General features: G+C 39.5%; 1 protein-coding gene across 2 annotated transcripts in view; it reads left to right on the forward strand.

Annotated features, from left to right (window-relative positions):
• AP4E1 (adaptor related protein complex 4 subunit epsilon 1) overlaps positions 1-27,356 on the forward strand; it is a 67,342-nt gene that overhangs the window by 22,111 nt on the left and 17,875 nt on the right. The window contains exons 7-15 of one of the 2 annotated variants that reach the window (XM_075532137.1): positions 1,171-1,337; positions 3,549-3,622; positions 14,055-14,177; positions 14,281-14,390; positions 16,916-17,055; positions 18,187-18,299; positions 18,406-18,524; positions 22,232-22,534; positions 22,848-22,962. In XM_075532137.1, coding sequence (XP_075388252.1) covers positions 1,171-1,337; positions 3,549-3,622; positions 14,055-14,177; positions 14,281-14,390; positions 16,916-17,055; positions 18,187-18,299; positions 18,406-18,524; positions 22,232-22,534; positions 22,848-22,962 — 1,264 coding nt within the window. The remainder of the gene's footprint in view (positions 1-1,170; positions 1,338-3,548; positions 3,623-14,054; positions 14,178-14,280; positions 14,391-16,915; positions 17,056-18,186; positions 18,300-18,405; positions 18,525-22,231; positions 22,535-22,847; positions 22,963-27,356) is intronic. The other variant, XM_075532138.1, reaches the window with a different exon arrangement.

Raw genomic sequence — 27,356 nt, forward strand, 5'->3', positions numbered from 1 at the left:
GGGTTTTCAGGGCTGTGACATTTGGAAGCAGACCACCAGGCCTTCTCAAGTGGGTGTGGATGACGGCCTTTGGGTTGGTAGTTCAGCACTAAAGCATTTGGGCCCCCTAAGGACTCCTTAAAGCAGATGTAAACCAAAGAGCCAACCCACTCCCATGAAGTCGATTCTGATTCATAGCCACTCTAGGATTTCTAAGGCTTTATTAATATACACGAGAGCAGACAGCCTCATTTTCATCTGCAGAGCAGCAGCTGGTGGATTTGAACCACCAACCTTAAAGTTAGCAGTCTAGCACTTACCTGACAGCGCCACGTGGGCTCTTTTCAAGCAGCCATTGGCAACACATAAATTAGCAAATGTGACTCGTTAAAAGCGAGTGGGCTATGGCTGCCATCGTGCACTTGCTAGGAGCTGGGGACAGTGGACAAAAGGACAGAAGAGATGTGTTTGAAAGCCACCTCCTTGATGACACCTTGCTGCTCTGTTTCACTCCATAGCACTTCTCACGTCCCAGTGTGCTATACGATAAAATCTGTACAGTGTACTATATGGTGTGCAGCGTACATTGAAAAAACACAATGTAAATTATGTGCCAATAAAACTAGGGGAAAACTAGTGGGCATTAATATTACCAACCCCTGCTTCAGCGTAGTAGTGACCAGGGAAGCGCCAATTACATCATGTTTTTCACACTGAATTTCAGACCCAATTTCATTTACACGAGACCTCGTGTAGAAAGTGTAGGAAGTGGAAAACAGGCCTTGGTTTTCATCAGAAGTAGAGGTTTCCCTGCCCTTTCTCTGCATGGCAGCTTGTCTTCCTTTTTGCCTAATTACTGCTTATTGGTTTTAAGGATTTTATCTAAGATATAATTATAAGAACTTTTAAAGTGTGATTGAACCATGTGTGGGAGGAAGAGGGGAACAGGGAAAGCTTTTCTGGGGATGATTCAGCTTGGGATCAATCAGGTAGCTGGAGTTTAATCATGAAAAATGATACACAGAATTAGAGCACTGCTTTATTAAATGTGAAACCTGCAACTTGTAATGAGCATGGATTCTCTACGGCTCTATACGTTGCCGATGGCACCATTTCCGCCATGTCTGTTTTGTATTTGATCAGGTACTATTATTGAGAGATGGTTTTTGTTCTTTTGCCTTTGGGGTGTAGGAGAATGCATCTGGGTATAAAGACTTGACTGGGAGCTTTGTCACAATTCTGAAGCAAGTTGTTGGAGGAAAGCTCCCAGTAGAGTTCAATTACCACAGCGTGCCAGCCCCGTGGCTACAAATCCAACTCTTGAGAATCCTGGGACTCCTAGGAAAAGACGACCAGAGGTAAGGTCTTCCAGGTAAACCACTCGATGACCCATCTTCCGTGATAGCTCCCAGGTGAGGCAGCTAACGGAGGCGCTGTGAGAAGGACCGTCCGCAGTGCGGGGCTGGTGACCTGCTCTTGCTGAGCCATGGGCCTGCGGGGCCCTTTTCCTCTGTGGCTTCTCTCTGTGCAGCGGTTGGCCACCTGCTCCTGGAAGGCCCAGGCAATCGCATGGATTGTGGGACATCTGTTACAACTTTTCAACCCCACTGTTAAGACGGAGGCTGTCGTGTATTATAATGTAAACGAATGAACATGGCTATATTCCAGGGACACTTTTTATGAACACCAAATCTTGAATTTTATGTAATCCTCCTTTTTTTTAACTTCCCCAAACCATTTAAAACTCTAAACCCCATTCTTAGCTTGCAGCTGCCTAGTAACGGGCATCAGATCAAGCCTGTGGGCCGAAGCTTGGCAGCCCTTGATCTAGTTAGATGTGAAGATTTCACTATCTTAATCTGATCATCTGAATGACTATATTGACCAGTAATTTATATTAAACTTTTATGGGTACCTTCTTATTATGCATGTATTTTTAAAATTATAGTAATACAAAAAGCTATTTATAGAAATTTCAAGATTAGTACACAGAACTCTGTTTACATTTTACCTAAATTCATTGGTTATTTACATTTACTTCATCATTCTTAGTTCTCTTTGCATGTGCATGTACATGCATGCACAGATTATTTTCATTAAAAAAATTCTTCTCATCACTTGTGAACATGCCCAACATAGATTGTAGTTCACTTAAGAGCAAAGTGGCTCGGGTTTTTTGTGTACCTACTGTCCTTGATAGATAACTTTTAAAGGAAATCTTTGATAAGCGGTGTTTTCACTTCCTGAGAGCTGGTTCTCTTTTGTGTAGAGTGTAATTTTACATTCCAATTTGTTAGTCTAGTTTTGTAATTAAACCTTCCTCTGGACTATTGCTCCTGGAAACTAGAAATGCTTGCAGTTTTGTTCCTTAACCCCTCACCGTCCACCCCCTGCCCCCTTTGTAAGACACTCCAAAACATAGCCCCAGAGAAGCCATCATTTTCACATTGGCCTCTTGGGGAGGAATTTTGTCGGCTTTGTGGTAGAGCTTTAGTACTCAATGAAGCACTGCGTTTTCCTGCAGTGCTTCAATAGCTTACTTTGATAAGTGACCATCACGACACGTGAATGACACAAAGCTATTAATCCCATGAGATGTAATGCTTTACAGTTAACGTATAAGATAAAAGTGCACTTACTCTCATGGACTACGTTTCCTAGAACCCCGTGCTACCCTAGAGGAAGTTCCTGAGAGTCGTCTGTGCCTTTAGCAACACTCTCGATGTGATGGGGGTGAGGGTGGGGCAAGAAAAGCTAAATCCAGCTATGTTAGTGGGGTAAACTTTTCTTCCTCCTGGAAGCTCCTAAAGAAAACATTTTCTTGCGATGCCCGTAGCTTCCAAATGTAAATCTCTCTCTTGCTAAGACAGGACCCAATCCCAGTAATATTAGGAAAGTGACCTCATGTGGCAGCAAAAAAGACAGCAGAGGAGAAATAGAACTGAGACATACCAGCAGCCTGTACTCAGCAAAGAGAAGCTGAGGATAGATGATCTAATGTATGATTAGAAGACTGTAATCAACTCAAATAGATGTCACCTTAGCATGCTTCCTTGCAAAAACAAGAGGATCTGGGGCCTGGTGTGAGCAATTATGGACTTATGTAAGAGATAACCTTATGACTCCTACCCTTATCTATTTTATTGTAATTTTTCCTGTTGTCCTGAGAACATGTGACCCATGGACACAGTCTTAAAAGTAAATATTGATATTCCTGCAACTAAAAATGTGTGTGTGTGTATATATAGAGAGAGTTGCTGATCAGAGAAAGACTGATGTTTGAATAATCTTGAAAAATATCTAGTTAAAATACAGATAATGCATTGTCTGTGATATTTGGATATGTGAGTTATAGCTATAGCCACTTAAAATGTGGAGATGTCTTACTGCAAAGAAAATTATAAAGGAACAGTAAAGGAAACCTTCATAAAGGGAAATTTATACAATTCATTATAAAATGAATTTATTTCACTTCGGTCAGTCTTCACTTTAAAAGCAAGAATATTTGGGAAAATTTATTTTGGTTAGAGTATTGTAATTCGACTATAAATAAAATATCTTTTGAACAGGACCAGTGAATTAATGTATGATGTTCTCGATGAGTCCTTACGAAGAGCCGAGTTGCACCACAATGTCACATATGGTAGGTAGTGTCTGTGCTGCTGTAATGACTAAAGGGGCCTTGTAGTGTCACAGCTAAATCTCTGTTACAGTGCTCGACATTCCGATGAAATTCTATGCATTATTTTTAGGATAATTTTTATGAGTTATTATTTTTTAAATGTTAGCACTGAATGACTAATAGAAATAATTTGAAATGATGGCATTGTTCTATGTTCTGACCTAAATTTGTTATTGTAATTTTCTCCTTATTAAGTCCATTCGTTACGCCTCCGATTTACTGTAAAATACCCCAGCAGATGTTTTGTATCTGTAACGTATATGTGAAGGATATGCCAGCAGTTTTGTAAAATGTGAAGCTAGCGCTCGTCAGCTAGTCAGCTAGTTGTCAGATATTCCTCAGAGTTGTATTTGTCACGAGGCCCTGTGTGAAGGTGCTTGGACTACAGCTGTGAATAAAACAACAGAACGGTGGGGCTCAGACTGGACAGATCGGAATGACGAGCGTTGTCGACGAGGGTGACAGGGAGACATGGGAGAATACACGAGAGTGCCAAAAGTTTGTGGGAAATGGAATGAAAGACAGTGGAATTTTTTTCATGCGTGTGTAAAAGTCCCCTGATTTGGCAGCGAGGTGAAGGAAGAACAAGGAAGGCTTTTCTGAGAAAGCCATAGTTTAGAGGGCAATTGAGTGTGAGTAGGACATAGAGAATTAGGTACGGGTGTAGAATAACAGCTTACGGTGCTTGTGAAGAGACCATACTCACTGTCAGTTAGAGCTGGGAGACACGATTAAGCAGGAGAGGAGGGTAGAGAACTGAAGAAGTGAAAACACCACCCAAGCTTAACAGCCAGTGGTAAGAACTAGTTATTAGTTCATTTTTAGACAGCTGGGAGAGCCGTATCAATGACGAAACTGACATCTTAAAGATACTTAAAAGGTAGGCCTGTAATAGTTTGAATTTTGCATGCTTTGGAAAATAGCAATACAGGAGACATTTTGAGAGGGATAACTCGAATGAGGAAGTTATTTCTTAATCTGATAAAATATTATAAAGTGTGGGTGATGACCATTCTTTCAAACAATGGTAAACTGATGTTAATTTCTAAGAACAATGGTTATGAAAGTGTGAGATAGAAATTGAACTAGTTGAAAAAGTGTTTGCCATGGACACAAAGAGCCAGGAGAAAGGGTAACATGCAGGAGACTTGTACAGGAAGAGTATGCACATGATAGTTAATTGCAGTAGTAAGCTTCGGAGATGGATTTGTATTTTGTGTGAGTAATTGGTAATTAAGGCAACAAGAATAGTTTATTCATAAAATAGACCAGTATTTATTGATTGTCTACCAAACAAAAACTTGATTTGTAAACTAGATATAGATTGAGGGAAAAGTTGATTGGCTTCTTCTATATTTGTCTGTGCTGTGTGAAAGAAATAATAAGGTAGACACAGACCTTGCCCTTATGAATGTATAGGATAATGAACAGTTGACATAATTTAAGTTCTTGATACATAGCACAACGAGGAAGGGACCAGCGACAAGGGTGGCCGTTATTGTCGCTGGTGGTTTGGTTGGAGGCTGTCAGAAAATCCAGGAACTAAAATAAAAGTTGAGATGTTTCGTTTGAGGTAACAAGATCTAGGATATATTTGAAATGATCTCAAAAGATTCTGCTTAAAATCTGCCCCCCAGCCCTTTTTTTCTTATAGAAAGTTACTATTTGTTTATAGTTGACATTTCAGCTTTGATTTTTTTTATTTTTTTGAATAGGTAATATTTGCACATGGTTCAAATTCAAAAGGGTATACAAAGAACAGTAAGTCTCCCTTCTGTCTTTATCACCCACCACCCAATTCCCTTCCTGGAGACTCCGCTGTGACCTGTGCTTTTTGTTATGGAGAATACTGTATACCTGAGGAAATTTATTTCTATTTATTTGTTTATTTTTGTTCTCACTGGAGGACTTTTATTAAGATTACTTGAACCAACACCAGCCAGTTTTTTCTTTGTAAGCTGTCAGTCAGTGTTTCAACTGGTTGTTGTTTCCGTGTACTAGTTCATTGTTCTTTATAGCCATTTGTATTGGTGCAGTCTAGAGCTTACATGGCCTCTATCAGTGGGAGAGCATTTTCAAGGAAACCTCATATGAATCTTTTTTTGTTTAAGAATGTGAATTTTCAATTATCAACTTGATAAGGGCGGAGACTGTGTCTGCCTTATTGCTCACTATATCCTCAGGATCTGGCCTTAGTTAGTTGATGATTAACAAGACTTAATTGAATTAAAGGAGGAAGAAAGTTATTTTTCTTTTATGTTACACAGTTGGGTTTGGGTTAATACTTCCTAAACCGTGTTTTTATAGTGGTTTATGTACACAGCATTCCGTTTTTTTAACTTATCCTTTTTTCAAATCAAGAAAGAAACCATATCAAGACATTCGTTAAGTATCTGCTATGTACCAGGCATTGTATTAAGCTGTTTAGCATAGTACAAGATATAATCTCTTTCCTTTTGGAGTCGACATATATTGGAAGGCATAACTTATTCATGAAAGTGTACTAATAGTATAAAAGAAAATACAAAGGGCTGGAACAGGGCATAACTGTCATAGCAGTCAGACAGAGATCACTGTGGACTGGAGGATAGGCCAGGATTTATTGATCGAATAGAGCCTTGAAAGATATGAAGGATTGGGCTAGACAGGGCGCAGGCTGAAGGGGATTCTCGGTAAAGGAAATCCGACAGAAGCTCCTAAGTGGGTATGTTTAAAGCCGTGTCAGAGAACACTGCGTCACCCTCCTGAGTGGAGCAGGAGGAACGGGGACCAGTGGAAAGGTAAGGCTGAGGAGGTTCTCATGGCAGCCAGAGGAGTTTGGAAATCAGAAGATTCTGGGTAGCGTACTGATAAGATGAGACTAGTTTTTTTTTTTATTAAATTGGAAAGATAGTATAGATTGGGGAGGTGGTGCAAGTGCTGACTATAGTCAGCCGCTAACTAAAGGTTGGAGAGTTGAGTCCAGGGACACATTGGAAGAAAGGGCTGGCAATCTGCTTCAGAAAAACCCACTGTGAAAACCCTGTGTGCACAGCTCCGTGACCCACACGGTGGCTGTGATTAGAATTAACTCAAGAGCAAATAATATATAAAGAATGGAGAACAATGGACAGAAGTACCCCCAAATACTTAGGACAGGGTAGAACTGGCTCTGTGGGTTTCTAAGACTCTAACTCGTTGGAGTAGAAAGCCTCATCTGTCCTACAGCATGGCTGGTGAGTTTGAACTGCTGAACTTGCAGTTCACAGTGAAAATTGTAACCCACTACACCACCAAGGCCCTTTTTACTTCCTACTAAGTACAACTAAATCCTGAGCATTATATATAAAGCAAGGATATGACTTTAAAAGATGGAGAAAAGACACAACAGCTAGGGGCCTTAAGACCCAAGGAACAAAGTTGAGGTGAGTCTCCCAGGTTTACTTTTTCATGGACCACAGTCTGGGTGCTGTAGTCAGCACCCTGCACACACACTAACCGAACAAACGCTGCACAAAGCCAGCGTGCTCTAGTTTACCCAACTCATCTGTTAGTTGTCGTACTCTGCTTGCTGACATTTTACCGACTTGCTCGAAGCTATGTCACTAGTACTTCAAATGCCAGGAAGATCAGCTTGCCATGGTAACTAAGTTTCAGTAGAACTTCGAACTAAGCACAGACAAGAAAGAAGAAAGGGGTGGTCTACTTCTGAATAACTGAGCACTAGGCGCCTTACAAATAGCAGCAGAACATTGTCCGTTAAGTGACCAAAAGATGGCCCCTTAGGAGAGAAGGCTCTCAAAATATGACAGGGAAAACTGCCCTCTCAAAGTAGAGTCGACTTGATGAAGATGGAGCAAGCTTCCTGGATGTCATTTACTGATGGGGACACTCAGATGAGACAAAACAATTGTGCACATCTATTAACAGATAGAATATAAAATGTGTGAACGTGGGAAAACTGGAAGTCATAGGAATGAAACACATAAACACCAGTAACTTCAGGCATTAATGAGCTGACATGGCTTGGCATTGGCCGTTTAAAATCAGACATTTATATTTTACTGGGCTGGGGAGGGCATTGCAGAAGACTGGCATTGCATTCATCACCAAGAAAGGCCGTTCCAAAGGCGTTCTTAAAGTGCCGTGCTGTCTGCGACAGGGCAATATCTCCTCACCTTTAAGGGAGACAATTAACACAACTCTTCACATGTAAACCCCAAACACCAATGCCAGTGATGAAAAAATTGAAGAGCTACTCTAGTGTGAAGTTGGTCAAACATGCAGTCAAGATGCAATGATAATTATTGGTGACTCTAATGAGCAAATTTGACACAAAGAGAAAAATCAGTAGTGGGAAAATAGAGCCTTGGTGATAGAAATGTACCTGGAGATTTCCTGATGGAATTTTGCAAAACCATTTTTCATTGCAAACATAGGGGTACTTTGGTTGTTGAACTCAGTTTGTGCCAAACTTGCCTTTGAACATTGAAAAGTTTGAGAACCGAACGTATTTTTCCCACATGAAATAATGAAAAACCAAATAACTAGTTTTGAGGCCTCCAAATTACCACATATACTCATGTATAAGCTGAGTTTTGGTGGTAAAATTAGGTGCCTCAGCAGATAATTCAGGCTGGCTTATACTGGAGTATATATGGTATATTTATAACTTTGCTTTTCTAGGACTTTAATAAAAAGTTAACAGCCTAGCTTGTGGAAATCCCTTCTAAAACATCTAAACACAATAAATACAGTGCTTTAAATACCCAAGCACCCAAACATGATACAGTAAATAAAATGACGGTATCTCACACAAAGCACCCCCCCAAAAAAAAAACGCACAATAAAGAATGTCCGAATGCCCTCACAGTGCCTCTCACTGTATGTTGTCTGAGCGAGGGTGAGCTTAGACTGAAGTGTCACCGCTTTGTATTCACAGCGAAACGTGACCTGTGACTCACTCTTAGCCCAGACAGGTTTCGCAAGAGTTTCAGTTCGACGATCAAGCAAAAATATGAACACCAAGCAGATTTTTTTAAAACTTTGCTCTTTGAGTACTGTAAAATTTCTAGCTTGGAGCAATTGGACATCCGAGGTAACACTATCTTTTTTCAGCAATGTAAAAGACAACTTTATGCCTGCACCTTGCCAGATGCAATATACAAGAATCATACTGCATATCTGTGGGAAGAGACTATGACTCACTATCATAGACTCAAACAAGGTAGGGCTGACGATGGAATCTCAATTGTTTGTATGAACTGTAGAATCTGAAGAAAATTAAACTCACAAGAGCCAAAAATGACCTTGAGTGTATATATCTCACTGAGACAATCTCACAGATTTAACACATTGAACATTAATGACTGAACAGTTTAATTGTGGGATAACACCAAAAACATCATACTTGAAGATAGCAAAAGGTCATTTAAAGGACAAGAAGGGAAAGAAAAAGACCAAAGTGGATGTCAGAAGAGACTTGGAAACTTGCTCTTGAATGTCGAGTGGCTAAAGCAATTGGCTAAAATAAAGAAATAAGGAAATAAAAGCTTAACAGAAAATTTCAAAAGGCAGCTCGAGAAGACAGTATTATAAAGAAATGTACAATGACCTGGCATTGGGAAGCCAAGCGGGAATACATGCTCAGTGTATCACACGCTGAGAGAATTAAAGAAGAAAAAAAACCAAGCCCCCAAGTTGGGCAAAATATTGAATCAGGCAGGATGCATCAAAAGAAGATGGAAATAATGCACAAGTCATTGTACAAAAAAAAAATCAACATCAACTAGTTCAAGTGATCGCATATAATCAAGAATAGAAGGTTTTGAAAGAAGTGCAAGCTGCACTAAAGGTATTAGTGAAAAAAAACCAGGCTCCAGGAATTGATGGACCAACACTTGAAATGTTCCAACAAACTGATGGTACAATGCTGGAAACACTAGTCTATGCCAAGAAATTAGGGAGACAGCTACCTGGCCAACTGATTGAAGACAACTATGTTTGCATCCTTCCCAAAGAAAGATAACCTGAATGTAGATGTTATCTAACAATATCATTAATATCACATGTAAGTAAAATTTTACTGAAGATCATTTAAAAATGGATGCAGCACTAACTTGACAGGGAGCCATTAGAATTTAAGCTAGATTCAGACTATGAGTGGGAAGGGATTTCCGATTCATCTTGGCGGAAAATGAGAATACCTAAAAGGTGGTTACTTCAGGTTTTCTTGACTCTGCAATGTGTGGGTCATAACCAAGTATTGATAACATTGTGAATAATGGAAGTCCCAGCACCACTAGTGTGCTCATGTAAAACCTGTACATGGACTAAGAGGTGGTTGAAACAATAGGGGATAATGCATGGTTTACAATTTGGAAAAGTGTGTGTTAAGGTTGTGTCCTTTCAACATACTTATTCAGTGTGTGTGCTGAGCAGATATTGAGAAGGTGGCCTAGAGGAAGAAGAATGCAGCATCAGGATTGGGGAAGATGCATTAACAATCTGTGATGTGCAGATGACTCTTCTTGTTGCAAGTGAAGAGAACTTGAAGTTCTTGCTGATAAAGATCATTGACCGTATCCTTCAGTATAGATTGGGACTCAGTGAAGAAGAACCAGAAATCCTCACAATTGCACCAATAGACAACATCGTGGTATGCAGAAAGGTTTAAATAGTTAAGGATTTCATTTTACTTGGGTGTACAATCGCCATTCATGGAAACAGTAGCCAGGAACCCAAGCACTGTATTACCTGGAAAAATTTGCACGAGACCTCTTTAAAGTATTAAAGAATAAAGATGTCATTTTGAGGACCTTATACGTTGCTCCTGACCTAGGCAATGGTAATATCAGTCACCTCATCCATATTTGGAAGCTGGAAAATGAATAAGGAAGACCAGAAAATTGGTGCATTTGAATTATGGTCTTGAAGAAAGAATATTGAAAGTATTGTGATAGGTGTGTGTCAACTTGGCTGAGCTGGGACTCAAAGCTCGGCGGTTGAGGCTTCCCCCATGATATGACCTCTGGCGTAAGGTAACAACTCCATGATGGGATTGCTGTAATCAGCCAAGCTATTAGGGGAAGATTAGGGTGGAGTGCAACCTCATAGTACAGCCACAGTCTGATGACGTCTCTTTGGGGGTGTAACTTAATAATTGTCATATACATATATGCATATACACACACACACCAATAGACACTGTGGAAAATGCTTTTCCCTGCTTGTTGGCCAGGATCGTACATCTGGTTGTTTACGACTTGGGCCAGTGACCTGCCTTGTAGCCTGCTGACTTTGTACTGATTAGACTCGGCCTCCACCAGCCTGCTTCCTGCTTCCTGGTGAGTTGGCACTCATAGGTGGATGAGTTGGGAAAGGCCTGCAGCTTAGCATATGCCTCACAGACTTGAGCACATTGGGCTTATTTCTTTTGTGTGTGTGTGTGTGTGTGTGTGCATAGTTCTTAGAGAACCCAACCTAACATAACCATGGACTTCCAGAAGAACAAACAACTCTGTGTGGGGAGAATTACAGCTAGAGCTCTCCTTAGAAGCCAGTTTGGTGAGACTTCATCTCATGTACTTTGGAGATGTTACCAGGAAAGCACTGGGCCCAGGGGGACATCATGGATGGTCAAGTTGAGACTCAACAGAGAAGCCGTAGCCCCTCAAGGTGATGAATTGACATCGTGGCTGCAGCAATAGGCTTCACTGTAACAATTGTGAGGGTGGAGCTGGACTGGACAGTGTTGTAGTAGGGTAGCTACGTGTACATCAGAACTAACTCAACAGCATATAACAATGAATCTAGTCCTAGTACCATGAAGAAAGAGGCCAAATAGCAAGACAGCAAACAGACAAATCCAATTATTCCTTTCAAGCACCGCACAGAACCAGCTGTGGCCCTACTCTTGCCACATAGTTCCAGTAGAGCGCCACGACTTCCACCCTCACCAGACTGTCATGAGGGAGCCCAAACCCACTACTATGGTTTTAGAAAAGACCGTGTGGAAGCCACTGGGCAGCAAACGGCCCCCTCCTGTGCCATGAGTGGAAGCCATGTGGGAAGCAGGATGTCCATTCACCCTGTAACTGGGTACTGCAAGGGTCAGAGTTAATGACTTCCCATTTCAGCAGTAATGAGGTGGCAGCCATGTGGGGAGCAAAACAAAGTGCCCTCCGTTTCCTAGGAAGGAAGTGTCCGCCAAGGACTCGGCATCTACTGCCCAACAAAGACACGCAGTAACTAGAACGGTAACCCCAGGGTCAGAGGAGACTGAGAAGAGGACCTGCGCTTCCATTTCAATCTTGTAGCAGTAAGGCTGTTCCCTGTTACCTGCTTCAGCATATCTCCAAGTGGAAGCCTCAAATCTAATGCCCACCACATTTAAATATAAAATCATAATATCAAGAACCAGAAGATCTCAAACCGAATAAGACAACCGATGCCAACACTGAGATGACAGATGTTAGAATTATTTGACTGGAATTTTAAAGCAGTCATCAAAATGCTTCACAGAGCAATTATGAACAAGCTTAAAACAAATGGAAACGAAGTTTAAGCAAGGAAATACAAAGATATCTTTAGAGACATTTAAATGTGAATGCTTAAGATAATTACTACATAAAAATAGTAAATCAAATGGAATTTTCCCCCCACAAAAAATATAGTATTAAAATAGAAAACTCAATGGATCAGCTCAACAGATATCAAAGAGAACTCATTTCAAGAATATACTGACAATTCTCAAAACTCAATGATAAAACTGTCCAGTTAGAAACTGAACAAAAACATGAAGGGACATGCCACTGAAGAGGACAGACACATGCAAAAATATTCACTATCAGCATCTAGGGAAATACAAGTCAAACATAACATACATTACTGTCTTAAATACTGTAAGTAGTGGCAATGTTAAATTCTGGGGCAAATGTGGAGAAGCTTGTTTTCGCATACTAGCTAGTTTGGGAAATTTGATTCTTAAAAAAATCAAGACATGGACTTTTAAATAAAAGTAGATATGGAATCTTCTGTCTATTTAAAATAAAAGTAAATTCTGACTGAAAGATAAGATGCTAGAACCTCTTTAAATTTTGATTGAATATAATCTAACCCAAAATGTTTATGATAAAACTCATTGGGTGTCACATTTGTAGTTTAATCATTTTATATGGTGACGTGTGTGCACGTGTGTGTATGCGCACGTATGATTTGATGAGGGGCGACGGGACAGGAAAGGGTTTGCGAGCCCAGGCGTGAGGACTTTTCCCAGAGCTGGGACCTCTCAGAGACCCAGGTGTCCAAGGTCTGGTACGAGTGCTGTGTCCCCAGTAGATGGTGACATTGCAATTAGAATTTGGGTTGATAACTGAAACATGAAAATAACTCTGTATTGCATTTTTAATTTAGAAATTGTCAAAAATACTTATATTTTAAATATTGCCACTTGGCTGCTGTTGCAGTTAAGGAATTACATGCATTTTTGTAGTGTTAAACAGTACAGGGACTTACGCAGTTCTAAGTGGAAAGTTAATATAAAAGTCTATTAACGTTCATTTTCAGTTCATTGCACTGACTGAGCTTAATAGTGAGTGCAATATTGGAACTAGTAATTTAACTCCTGTGGACTCCGTCCGAGGCCAGCGGTGGCACACATGTCAGTGTAGTTGACAGGTCGGTTGGTCAAACCCATCCAGAGGAGCCTTGGAAGACAGATGGGCCTGGCGCTCTGCTTCTGAAAGGTTGTAGGCTTGGAAACCCCACGAGCGGTTCTACCTTGCGCACATAGCTTGGCAGGAGTTGAAATTGACTTGATGGCAATAGGTGTTCAATAGCTTGTTCTATAAACCATCATGTTAGAGAAATAAGTTGAACTTGTTTGAGTAGTGGTCCTGTCTCTGAAATAAGTGTTCGTACATCCTCATTGAAATAAGTTACGGTATACCAGTGTTTGTATTAATTCTGGAAACTGCTTGAAGATAAACTATTAAATATTTAAGGAGTATTAGAATGATCGATTTACGTGGGACCAAGTGAGTATTCTATTTATGTGTCTTTTAAAATGTTAGCTACTTGAGAGCAGGGAGTTTGTTTGTTTTGTTCACTGCTGTATTCACAGTCCCAGAACAATGCCTGGCATATAGGAGATGATTAGCAAATACTTCATGGCATGAAGGAGTGTATCATTCACCTGTACTAGTAAATATGATTCTCTTTAAATTAAAGTATGTTAACCTAATCCTAATGATTATATAGGGCAGAAAACATAATTTTCTGTAACTAAGTTTTGTTTTTGAAAAAATTAAAGCAGGCCTTCTAATTAGTTTGTTTTATTATGAGTTCTACATAAATTTGCTGTTTAATTGTGCCTTAACACAATGCCTGCTATATTTATATTTTCTTTCTCTAGCTATTCTGTTTGAATGTGTGCATACAGTCTACTCTATTTATCCTAAATCAGAGTTACTTGAGAAGGCTGCCAAGTGCATTGGGAAATTTGTTCTGTCACCTAAAATAAATCTCAAATATTTAGGTAAGCTGATTGGCTGTTTTACCATAATTTACAAAGAGAGATTTTCAAGTTTGCTGGTTCCTTTGTTTCAAGTCACTCTGTGTAATACGATCTTTGTTTGTAGGACTGAAGGCTCTTACCTATGTTATCCAACAGGATCCGAGCCTGGCTCTTCAACACCAGATGACAGTAATTGAATGCTTAGACCATTCTGATCCCATTATTAAGAGAGAGGTAAACTGAATAGTGCACACAAAGTGGTACAAGCTTTAAATGACTCACTGGTGTTATGGAAAGAGTTTCCATGTGCTGGGCAGTGTGTATGTACATGGGTGTTCATATATTTTAACTTGCGAATACATTTCTTCCTACTAAAGTTTAAGGAACTTTTCTAAAAAATTAATTCTTTTTATACCCAAAAGAATGTTCGTAAAAGGTGAATTGGAGAGCTGAGGTCCAGATACATGGGGGGTTTATTACTCGCTTTTTGGTCTAAGTATTGTGCTCATAGGAAACCTGAATTTCTTTTCCCAGGTCTTCCTATTTGTACAACTTAAGATGCATTCCTGTTATCTGTTAATATATGATCTATTATGCAATTTCAGATCAATATTTACCATTTTTCTTGAATGTATAAAATTAAAGGCATAGGAATGTTTAAACAACATGATGGGAACTTTTTGAAAGGAAAGGTATATAATTTACTTAATTTGTTTTTCATCTATTTAGATAAGATGATTTTGCTTCAGTGTTTGCTTAAGTGTTTATATAGATAATCCTATTCTCATCACTATATAATAAATTTCTATTAATATATAGCGATTCTCTTATCACCATTTGAGATCATTTATAGGACCTGTCTAAGAAGAGTGAAAAATTTTGATTTTATAAGTAACAAAGATAAATTAAAACCTACCAATCAAAACTATTTTAAAAGCAATGAATTAGTAGTTTATTAAGAAACTACTGATTTCCATTAAAAATTGTAATTTTAAAAAGGTGACCAATTTTGAATTTTAAAAAGTACTTTTTAATTTATGAGAAACTGCCTTTTTAAAGTAAGAAACTTGTAAATGTACTAATGGATTTCTGTGTGTATGTTTTACAGAATAAATAGATATACAACCCTTCTACTTTAGACAGATAAGAGATCAGATATAGAACATACAAATTTTTCCTTAATTGACTGCTAAATCGAACAGGATCTGATTTAAATATAGGGTTGTTTTATAGCATTTAATTATTGCTCTTTCCTTTAGAAATGAGACGCAAGGGGAAAACCATTAAGATTGTGCATCTGATCTATTTGGTCTCTTTCCAGCCACGAGGAAAGTAGCTTGAATTCCTTGGGGAAGAAAGTACTGTAATGTTGTCTCCTCAGTACTATTGTCATTTCTAGCCTCCACCAGTAATAACGTGGCAGGGATATGGGTCCTGCCTGTTGCTCAGGATTAGGAGTTTCTTTTACCTGGGCATTCCACCTCTCTTTCCTACGGGAGAAGATAAGGCGAGAAGGCACTACTTCAGGCTGAAGAGATAAAGCTTCTAGCAATGCAATTCCCATCTCCACACTCCACGCAATTCTGGAAATGCTAAATTACTTAGTCTTCCAGTAAGAAATGAATAGAGTATCTTAAAATACATATCATTGTTTGGAGTTGATAAGGGAGCATATCTGAAGCAGCACCATAAGTTGAAAGCTGTTGATAGGAGACTTCTACACACACACACACACACACACACACACACACACACACTTTAAATGGAGTTGAGAAATAGCCAAGATAAAAACCAACTTCTGTAAAGTATGTGGAAATTATCTTGTAAGTAATATTGCTGATCTTAAAATGTCAGTAAAGAATTGATTCCTAGGAGCTATGATATTATTAGAACCTCTCTCTGGGGCTTTTGAAAGTCTGCCAAATGGAAGTGTACTCTGGCATTGATCTTCCTTTATCTCACTTGAGACAAGAAGTATATTTCTCAGCACCCAGGGGAAAAAACTCTCAAACCCAAACCCACTGCCATCGAGTCAATTCCAGGTCAGACCAACCCTGCGTTGGGTTTATCGGCATCTTTATAGTTGCAGACAGCCTCATGTTTCCCCCCAGGAGCAGGTGGTGGGTTGGAACCATTGACTTTGCAGTTTACAGTTCACTGCTTACCTGACAGTGCCACCATAGAGTAACTGTGAAATAGTTATTCCATGATATCTGAGGTTGGAAAGAAATGCTGGAAGTGCTTGAGCCACTCACCTGTGCCACGTGGAAGCGATTCACCCTTAACTGATCCTGTTACCAAGTGAGAGCTAAACCCACTCCAGTGCTCTTTTCTGTTGTTGAGAGTGGGAATGTAGTGTATGCACGTGTGCACGCCACTGCATGTGTGCCACACCCATGTGTGGGCCCACCCGTTGGAGCACATGCGTGCACAAACACATGCTCAGTACAATAGGTTGAAGAGGCTGTTATATTTTAAGGAAATACCTTTTAACTTGGTATTGTTTATGATGCGTATCATGTAAAAACTTCAAGACTTACAGGCTTTGGAATTTATCATAATTCATACTTTTTATAATAATTTTACCTTAAATTTTGTTAGTACTAAAATTTTCATTTCTTGAAAATGCTTTAATGACTGCTAAGTAGAGCTGCGTTAACGTGTATGAATCACTTATATTATAAACCTATGTTATTGTCTTTTTTGGTGTTATAATAATAAGTTTTATAATATGGTTTAATTTATTTCTCCTTAAATAGACGCTGGAACTTCTTTACAGAATTACTAATGCACAGAATATAACCGTTATTGTCCAGAAAATGCTTGAATATTTACAAGAGAGCAAAGAAGAGTATATCATTGTCAATTTGGTTGGCAAAATTGCAGAACTGGCTGAGAAATATCCTTTTTTGGGGGCCATGAATTATAAAATTCATGTTTCATTTACCCAGTTGAGTTGAGAAGCCTAGCATTGGTACCCCTTCCTGGTAGTCAGTTTTCTCTGGTCTAAAGCGGTAATTTTGCAGATTTATTAGGGGGTGACCTGCCCTTCCCCTCCTGGGTACTTTTATTCATTTGTCATTAATATGAGCAGGGAAAGCAAAGAGCCATGTGTCTGGTTCCTCTTCCACACCCTCTTCCTCTCTGACTTTAGTTCTTACTCCGTTTTCTTTCCGGTTAAACTCTCGTTTTGTTTTGTGGTTGGGATGACCATAGTGGTTCTGCCATGATTGATGCTGGAAAAGGGCACAGCGGAGCAGGGGGCGCCACTCACAAACTGCTGTGTTCACACTTCTTAAAAGTCACACTCGCTTAGACTTGGCTCGTTTAGAAGGTATCCCATTCTTTAAAGATGCCTATTATTTAAATCTAAGAGAGAAAGTAGTGAATAATATTCATTATCCTGGAAATTTTCCAGGTATAGTTTTGTCCTCACCAGAGTTAGCGCTCTAGCAATAGAATCATAAAATTGTAGAACAGACGAGGAACAGATGAGAAAAGAGGTTAGACAACATGCTCACTTAGACCAGCAGTTCTCAACCCCTTTGGGGGTCAGACGACCCTTTCATGGAGGTCGCTGAGTTCATAACCGTAGAAAAATTACAGCTGTGAAGTAGCAACAAAAATAATTTTATGGTTGGGGGTCACCACCACATGAGGAACTGTGTTAAACGGCCGTAGGAAGGCTGAGAACCCCTGCCCTAGACACATCACAGCATATGTCCTCTCTCGGGTATCTAGGTTTCTGTTATTTATTTGTTCATAGTTAATAGTTCCTCCCTCCCTTCACCCCCCACTGTTTTTGCATTTATTAAAAGCCTATTATGTTCCAGATTAGGTATATGAACTCAGTTTATTAAGTTAATGAAATAAGCTTCTGGGAAAACTGGGGCATAAGAACTGTTGCTGGAAGTTAAATGTGAAAATGCTTCTCAAGGATGAGTTGGGATTCTTTTTGTAAAAGTATCTGCCGAAAGGATAATTTTGAGAAGTGGTCTGTGGAAATGTACTTGTTCTTGACACCGGGCACATATGCTCCTGACAACGCATGGTTTATCCAGACAATGAATGCTGTGTTTTCAGTGGGAGGGGACGTCATGCATCCTGATATTCCCAATAACTTTCTCAGACTACTCGCAGAAGGTTGGTAAGCAATTGTGTTCTGCAAGATTTTAAAATAAAGTGTGTTTATTGCAGAGTAATTAGCGAGCTTATTGGATATTAAAATGCTGTATTAATTTCTTTATAGGTTTTGATGATGAAACAGAAGATCACCAATTAAGACTTTATGCTGTTCAGTCTTACCTCACTTTATTAGATGTGGAAAATGCGTTCTATCCACAGAGATTTCTGCAAGTTATGAGTTGGGTGAGCAAAATACATTAAATAATTTTTTATATTTTTATAGAAAACAAATATTGGCAAGATATATTTTCTTCCACAATCAAACAAAAACAAATTGTTGAGAACGAGGGGGGTTCAGAGCAGAGACCCAGAGCCCATCTGTAGACAGTGGGACATCCCCTCACAGAGGGGTCTCAGGGAAGGGATGCGTCAACCAGGGTGCAGTAAAGCACCGATGGAACACAGTATTCCTCTGATTCCCTGAGACTTCCTCACCCCCCGCTGTCCTGGCCCCAGTGCTGCTTCTCACTGTGGACTAGATCCGAGCATGTACACAGGTATACATAAGAGATAGAGCTCACAGCACACGGAATCCAGGAACAGGAATGGGAATAGCAATACCAGGAGGGTAGGGGGAAGTGGAGGGAGGAAAGGGGATCCAATCATCATGACTGACACATAACCACATACACCCCTCCCGGGGGAAGAACAACAGAAACCATGGGGAAGGGAGACAGTGATCAGTTTGAGATATGAAAACAATAACAATAATTTATAATCTATCAAGGGACCACGAGGGGTGGGGGAGGGAAGGAAAAAAAGGGGCTGATACTAGGGCTGAATAGAAAGTAAATGTCCGGGAAAGAACAGTGGCAACATATATACAAATATGCCTGATACAATTCAAGTGTGGATTGTAATAAGAGTTGTAAGAGCCCCCAATAAAATGAGCTTTTAATTAAAAATAAAAGAATATATTTTCTTGCAAAATCATTCATTGATACTCAGCTCTTTCAGCTGTCAGTCTCCATTCCCAGCGGCTACCTTCTGTCACCTGTTATCTACTCTTTCACTCTACTCTCTGACTTGTCCAATCTTTTCAAATATAATTGGTTTACAATTCATTAATTGTATTTTCTGTGTTGAGCCCATATTTGAATAGATACTGGGTATCTGTGCTGTAATACTTTCCAATAGCGATGTTTCCACATTAACTTTCCACAAACTTAATGGTTTAAAACAACACACTTTAATTATCACAGTTTCTGTGGATTAGGAATCCTGCCATGGTTTAGCTGGGCTTTCTGCTTAGGGTCTCACAGGCTGCAGTGAACATGCTGGCTGGAACTGTGGGTCATGTGAACCGTGACTTGGAAAGGCTCTGCTTGCAGGCTCACGTAGTTGTTGGGGGTCTCTTATTTCTAGCACAGGTAGTATTGAGCGTTACGTGCTGGCTCTTGGCTTTAGGCTTCCCTCTGCTCACAGGTCGCCATCAGTTTCTTGCCATCTGTTCTCCCAGCGTGATTGTCTGCTTCATTGTAGACAGCAAGGGAGAGTATTTTTGCAAGACAAAGGTCAGAGTTTTATTTAATATAATCGACATAATTGGGCATGCCCTTTTATGTATTCTAACAAAAAGCAAGTCATAGGTTTTGCCAGCACTCAGAGCTGGGGGGTGGAGTAGCAGTGACTCACATATGCGCAGGAACACCACCAGATGTGGATAGTTTTCTTTGCTATGTGGCCTCAATAGGAGAAAGTACATCTATTCAATTTTCCTAGATGCAGAAGTCTCTTGGTTTTTGAATTTGCAATTTAGGTTACTTGTTTTCTCTGGGACTGTCTTCCATCTTTCAGTTTGCCACTTTAGAAATTATCCTACTGTTTAAGGATTGAACTTAGCTCTGTTTTTCTTCTGTGTGGACAGGTGCTGTGTAGTCGAATCGGGTCTGACTTGTGGCAACCTTGTGTACCACAGACCCAAACACTGCCCAGTCCTGTGCCATCCTCAACAATTAGTGATATACTTGAGGTCATTTTTTTAAAATCATTTTATTGGGGGCTTGTAGAACTGTTATCACAATCCATGCATACTTCCATTGTGTCAAGCACATTTGTACATATGCCGCCATCATCATTCTCAAAACATTTGCTTTCTGCTTGAGCCCTTGGTATTAGTGCCTCATTTTCCCCTCCCTCTCCGCCCCCCCACCATGAACCCTTGATAATTTATAAATTATTTTGTCATGTCTTATACTCTGACGTCTCCCTTCACCCACTTTTCTGTTGTCTGTCCCCCAGAGAGGGGATTATATTTAGATCCATGTAATTGGTTCCCCCTTTCTACCCCACCTTCCCTCCACTCTTCTGGTATCGCCACTCTCACCACTGGTCCTGAGGGGTTTATCTGTCCTGGTTTCCCTGTGTTTCCAGTTCCTATCTGTACCAGTGTACATCCTCTGGTCTAGCCAGATTTGTAAGGTAGAATTGGGATCATGATAGTCGAGGTGAGGGGGGAGCATTAGAGGACTAGAGGAAAGTTGTATGTTTCATCATCGCTACACTGCACCCTGACTGACTCGTCTCCCCCCTGTGACCCTTCGGTAAGGTTGAGCTCATTTTTAAAAACCGTTTTATTGGCACATAATTTACATAAAATGCAATTCAATAGTGCAATCATAAAAAGAAGAGTTGTACAATCATTAAACACAATTTTAGAACATTTTTTTCTCTTTTGTACTCATTGTTAATAGGTCCTCATTTTAACTCCAACTTCCTCTACCATACCCCCAAGAAACCATTAATCTAGTTATCCTCTCTCTAGGTTAACTATCCTGGATTTCACATACAGAAACACATACAAAAAGAAAGAAAGCAGAAAAACTAGCAACAACAACAACAAAGTAAAACAGGGAAAAACCTCAGTTGAAAAGAAAGCAGAAAATATTAAACACTAGGGTAAATTTAAACTGTGTCAGCATTTGAGCGCATCATTGCAGCCTCCATGCCAGTCCCTTTCCTTCAGGACTTGCCCTCCTCCAGACGTGATGCCACCTTGTTACCAGCGATAAATGATTCTCTCGCCCATCGCCACCTTTTATATTTCTTTCTCTTTTTAGATTGTGCCACTTTACAAAGAACCCAACTCCCACTGCCATTGAGTCCATATTCTGGCTCATACTTACTCTGAGGCTCGGGCTGATATTCTATTAGAAATATGAAAATAGTTCATAGATGCAAGGAGACCTCAGAAGGCTTGTGGAACATTTCTTTAAGTTCCATTTTCCCACATTTTTTGAAGCTCCTTCATATTATTTAAAAAGATATGACACTCATTAAGTACCTGTTTATTAATTATTCTTAGAGCTATAGGATTGAATTAGTCACCTAAGTTAGATTTTTTAAAAGTGATACATGGAGGCTTCAAAATTCCATCCCCCACCCCCCAATTTTTGATAAACTCTTTGCAGCCCTTTTGTCTAACGCTATTCTTTAGAGTCTGCTTTGTGGACCATCTGTATCAGAATCACCTGAGGCTTGTTCAAAATGTGTGTCCTAGGTCCCAGCCTATTAATCTTTGGAGATTGAGTCTAGAAATACGTACTCTTAACAAAGCATCTCAGGTAATTCTTATCATCTTAGTATGGGAGAGTCACTTATTTATGTGCTTTTTGGAAAATAATAACAACGTTGGTTAGTGAAAACCAACAACCAGCTTTGTAATGTCAGAAGAAAGGTATACTGCTGTATGCATCGTTAACGACTGAGGCGTGGGGAACCTTTTGTATAACGTTGCAATTCTTGTTATAAATTTCAACCTCAAATATATATCTGCATCTTTAAAATTTTCCTTGCTGTGAGAGGATATTTCATCATGATTAAACTTACTCCGTTTAGTTTGCTGGATGAATTGTTCTTTGTGTATAAATGCCTTTTTGTTTCACTTGTAGGTGTTGGGGGAGTATTCCTACCTTTTAGATAAGGAAACGCCTGACAAAGTCATAACCAAGCTTCACAAGTTACTTTTGAATAACTCCATTTCTTCAGAAACAAAAACCTGGTTAATTGCCGCCGTGACCAAGTTGACAGCCCAAGCACATTCCTCTAACACAGTTGAGAAATTAATCCAGGAATTTACCACATCCTTGGATACATGTTTGAGGCAGCATGCTTTTGAATTAAAACATTTGCAGGAGAACGTGGAACTTATGAAGCGTGTGCTTCCGCTTGATAAGAGTTGTGACGACATGATGGTAAGACATCTCTTCCGTCCTTTGGAAATTTCATTGTCTCTAAATGTGAAGTGATGCTCGGACTTGTGACATATCAAGAATAATAACAGAAAATGACTTATACTGTTAGAGTCTTAGCTGGTTAATTTGATTATGTTTTAGAAAGCTAGAGAGTTGGGCAACAGTTTTAGAAAGGAAACTTCTATTTTACCCTTAATTTTTAATTTAAAAAATAGAAAAGCTGAAATAATTAGGTGAAGGTACAGCCTACTGTGTAGAGTTTGGGATTTTTTTAAATTCCTTTTTTTTTTTTTTTTACTTCATTTTAACCTAGGTAGATGCGTCCTTGTCTTTTCTGGATGGCTTTGTGGCTGAAAGACTCGGTCAGGGGGCAGCACCTTATAAACCTCACCACCAGCGCCAGGAAGAGAAACTTTCTCAGGAAAAGGGTAAAAAAATATTTTTAATTGGTGGAAAAATATAAGACGTTTACTAATTTAAATTTTCTATTGCTTGTTTTAGAGACACCATTTAGATTAATCAGGCTGTGCGGCCATCACCGGTTTAGAGTAAGGTCGACGTGAGGGCATAATATTTTGTGTAAGGGGTGCTATAGTCATATAAGTTAATAAATAAGGACATTCAGTTATTCAGTCTTTTACATTTAACCCTTTAACTCAGCTTGTGATTTGTTTACCCTGACCAGAACTTCATATTTAGGAAACAAGACTCAACAACCTTGTATGTGGGCAGACTCGATATGGATAGACACCTAAGACAGGATGAGAGCCCTGGTGGTGTAATGGATCGGGAGTTGGGCTGCCGACTGCAAAGATAGCAGTTCTAACCGACCAGCTGCTCCTCAGGAGAAAGATGAGGTTTAGTACTCCTGTAAAGATTCACCCTCCTGGAAATCCAAAGAAGCAGTTCTGCCTTATCCTTCAGTCAGAATTGACTTGATAGCATGGAGTTTGAGGGCAGGATGACAACCATCCTAGAATTAGAAAGAACTCGAAGATTGAATTATCATGTTGGTCACTGTTCTAAATGGTTAAAAAAATTATAGAAATTCTGGCTCCTATGCTCTCTCCTTTTTATCCTGAGCAGTCAGTTATTTCTTAAGTGTTTTAGGATTTTTCCTTCAGCACGACGTCTGGTTAGTGAGCTTAGGAACAACCAAGGAAGAGAAAAATGCCTACATGTAAGAGCTATGACCTGACAGGGAAAGCTTGTCATGAGTAAGATAAAGGGGAAATCATGGAGACCTGGGCTGGTGAGTGGGAAGCATTCATCTGAATAAAGGGAGATTAGTGAATACAAGCTATTTAGGAGTTCAGATCTATCTTAATACTGTGTAATGCTGGACACGGTTTTCATATTTTCTGTCTTTATTCATCAGTTAATGATTTAAAGAAGTACTTACGTTTTCTAGGTTTCGTACTAGGCAGGACATTCCTAGGTGGTACAAATGGTTAATTTGCTAACTGAAATGTTGACTTGAATCCATCCAGAAGAACCTGGAACAAAGGCACGTCAATCTACTTCCAAAAAATGCAGCCATTGAAAACCCCATGGAATACGTGTCTGTTGCCCCACACAGGTTACCCTGACTCGGAATGACTCGATGGCCACTGGCCTCTGACATCCGGGCATTTGAGTGTGACTGAAAAGTTGATCTTAAGATGAGACCAAAAGTTAAAATGCTCTTGTTAAGCCGGATGCTGTATGTTCACGGAAGCACTTTTTTTAAAAAAGGCTTTTGCTGTTGTATAGAACACACGGGTAACTAATGGTCTAGAGGATTTCATTCTCCCATTTTTTTTGCATTTAAGATATTTAAAAAATTATTATTGTAGATTGGATGGTGGTTTAGAGAAAATCAGCTTTCCACCAGTTTCTCTTTTCAAGAGTAATCAGTTTTCTTCCCATTAATGCTGTATAGCTTGGCAGTATGTAGCGGAACAAAAAAAAATTAAAATTCTGATTTACAACTGTGTGCTCTGTGACCCCCACAGATATAAAGGCCTGTGATACTAAGGGTACAGAATGAAAACTGCTGGAGTTCTGGAGTAGAGAAAAGCGATCTATTGCAAACCTTTGGGGACCATCAGCTGCCATAACTGCAAGCCAGGGACGGAGGGAAGGGGAGGTCAAAGAGCGTAACATTCTTGGCACTACCTGTTGTTGCTTTTTTATTAAAATTAAGTTTAAATAATTGACAAAGATGATAGATAGTCCTGGAACTCCCCAGCTGATGAATTCCTTTGCCAAGTATGTTGTGTTCTATAAAACCATTATCTTATTGGAGTTAAGCTTTTAAAGTAGCCTTTTCTCCTTTCCTTCAACATCTTTTCTAAATTTCTTTAAATCAAAAGAGATTTTTTTGGTCTTAGAACATCTGTTACATTATAGAAAGGGAAGCTGCCTTTGAGATAGAACACAGCAAGCACTCAAAGAATCCTTGGAGATACATTCTAAAATGTGTCTTAGAAATAGAACCGACTCTGACATAGAATAAAAATGGAAGAAAAATAGTATCAGTTCTGTTACTATTCTTATTTGAGTTTTAAAATAATCCGAGAGTGTAATAAATAAAGCAGTCAGTTTTGGACAAGATCCTTAGAAGAAATGATCTTGGGTAGAAAAATGTGAAGTTTATAAAGATAAACATCAGGGCGATATTTTTAGTTAATGAGAATTGACAGACGTAGATGGGCTAGAAGGGAAGAGAGTTACTACCAGTACTTACTCAAAGAAAGCATTTAGGAATTAGAGTGAATTAGTTGATTAAAAATGTTGATTTAGAAATGGTATAGCCCCAAGTTAGAAAACACCAGCAGTAGTAAAGAGAAATAGCAATGTAATCTCTCCTCTACAAAACTTTTCCTTTTTGAAAAACAGGTCAAATGTGGTTTATTAGCCACTCAAGGAATAAATAAATAAATTTGAACTGGACATGCAGAATATAGCCCAATGATGATGGTTTAAAAGAACTTCAGTATGAGATAAGATAAACAAAAATCAGCTGTCTTTGAGTTATTTTCAGCTCCTAGTGACTGTATTTTGCAGGATTTCAACGACTGGGGTTTTTGAAAGTAGATGATCAGACCTTTCTTCTGAGGTGCCTCTGAATGAACTTGAGCCTTCCGCCTTTCAGTCTGTTAACCAGTTAGCACCCAGAGACTCCCAAGTTAAAGAAGGAGGTGCATATAATTAAGGCCTCTGAAAACACGAAGGCTACAAACAGGTTAAATGTTGAATTACTTATCCCCTAAGTAATATACATGCTCTCTCACCTGAATTGCTTCCGTTCCTGTATCTAGTGAGTCTTTCAGGAACCCTGGCGGCGTGGTGGTTACTCGTGGGTCCGTGGGGAAAAGATGGTGCTTTCTGCTCTCCTAAAGCGTCACCGTTTCGGAGGCCCCAGGGCAGTCTCCCCTGCCCAGGATCACTGTGCGTCAGCATTGATGATGGCAAGGAGTGGAGGAGCCTTTCTGTCTCCAGTCGGGTCCTGTCAGCTTCATCTTCTGCTTTGTTCTCTAAATGGCCTCTCCCAAACAGTGCTCTGCTGTGATTCTCCTCCTCTTTGGTGATACAGTCGTAATATTAAAACAGCCAGACACCAAGTCATGTCAGATGCATCCCAGGACTTCAGGGATGGTTCAGCATTAGAAAATCAGTGTAAACATCTGGACAAAGGGAAAGGACCACACGATCTTCTCTGTGGCTGCAGAAAAAGCACTTCCTTGATGGAAACCCTAAAGAAAACCAGAATAGAAGGGAAGTTACTCAATGGGATTTAGGCCATATGCAAAAGCCAACAGTCAACATTACACGCAAATGTAAAAAGACCGAGAGTTCTCTCCTTAAAATGAGGAACAAGACCAATCGCCTCCTATTACCAGTGCATTCAGAATTACAATCAGACAAAAAGAAATAAAATTTCCATATTGGTAAGAGAAAGTAAAATGATCTATCTTTGTGGATGATAGAATCATATATATATATATATATATATAATTATATATATATATATATATATATTCCCAAAGAACTTTCACAACTAATAGCGGAATTTAGCAAAACTGCAGAGGCCAAAGACAACAAACAAAGGTTAGTTGGGTTTCTATACACCAGCAATGAGAAATCTGAAAGAATAAGGACATTTTTTCTTTTATAAAGAAGAAAATGCTTAAAATGGAATCTAACCCGGGACTTATACAATACAGACTACAAAACATGGCAGAAAGAGCTAGATGAAAGGAGACTTACATAAGTGAAAAGATGTTCTCATGTTCATGGATTGGAAGACTTATTTTATAAGTTGTCAATGCATCCAAAGTAATCTACAGATTCAACACAGCCCTTAACAAAAATCCAACAGCCTTCTTTCCAGAAAAAGCAGCAAAAGAAGGAAAAAGTTTTCTTTTACAGGAAGATTTTTCCCTGAAGCTGCTAACAAAAACTGTGTATGATTCCATTGGCTAGTACTCAGTCACATGGAGTCTGGGAATGTAGTTTTTCCTGAGTACTCATGTGTGTACCTCGCTAAGAACCAGGGGTTCTGTTACTTGGGAAGAAGTGAAGAATGGATACTGGGCAAGGCAATAGCCCCACCACAATAGCAATGTGGATTTTCATGGTTCTGAACTTGAGTAAACCTTGTACTTTGTCAGTAGGTCTATCTCACACTCAAGTAACAGAGTACCTTAGAGTGTTTTATTAACTCACCAACCAGTTTTGCATGAGAGCGACAGCTTTTTAGTCGGCAGGCTTTGCCTGTCCTCTTTCCCACTTGAAGTTTCCTATTTTCTCGGGGAGAACAAAAGAAAGGAAGGATAGT

This window comes from Tenrec ecaudatus, chromosome 14 (genome assembly GCF_050624435.1).
Source record: "Tenrec ecaudatus isolate mTenEca1 chromosome 14, mTenEca1.hap1, whole genome shotgun sequence".
NCBI lineage: Eukaryota > Metazoa > Chordata > Mammalia > Afrosoricida > Tenrecidae > Tenrec > Tenrec ecaudatus.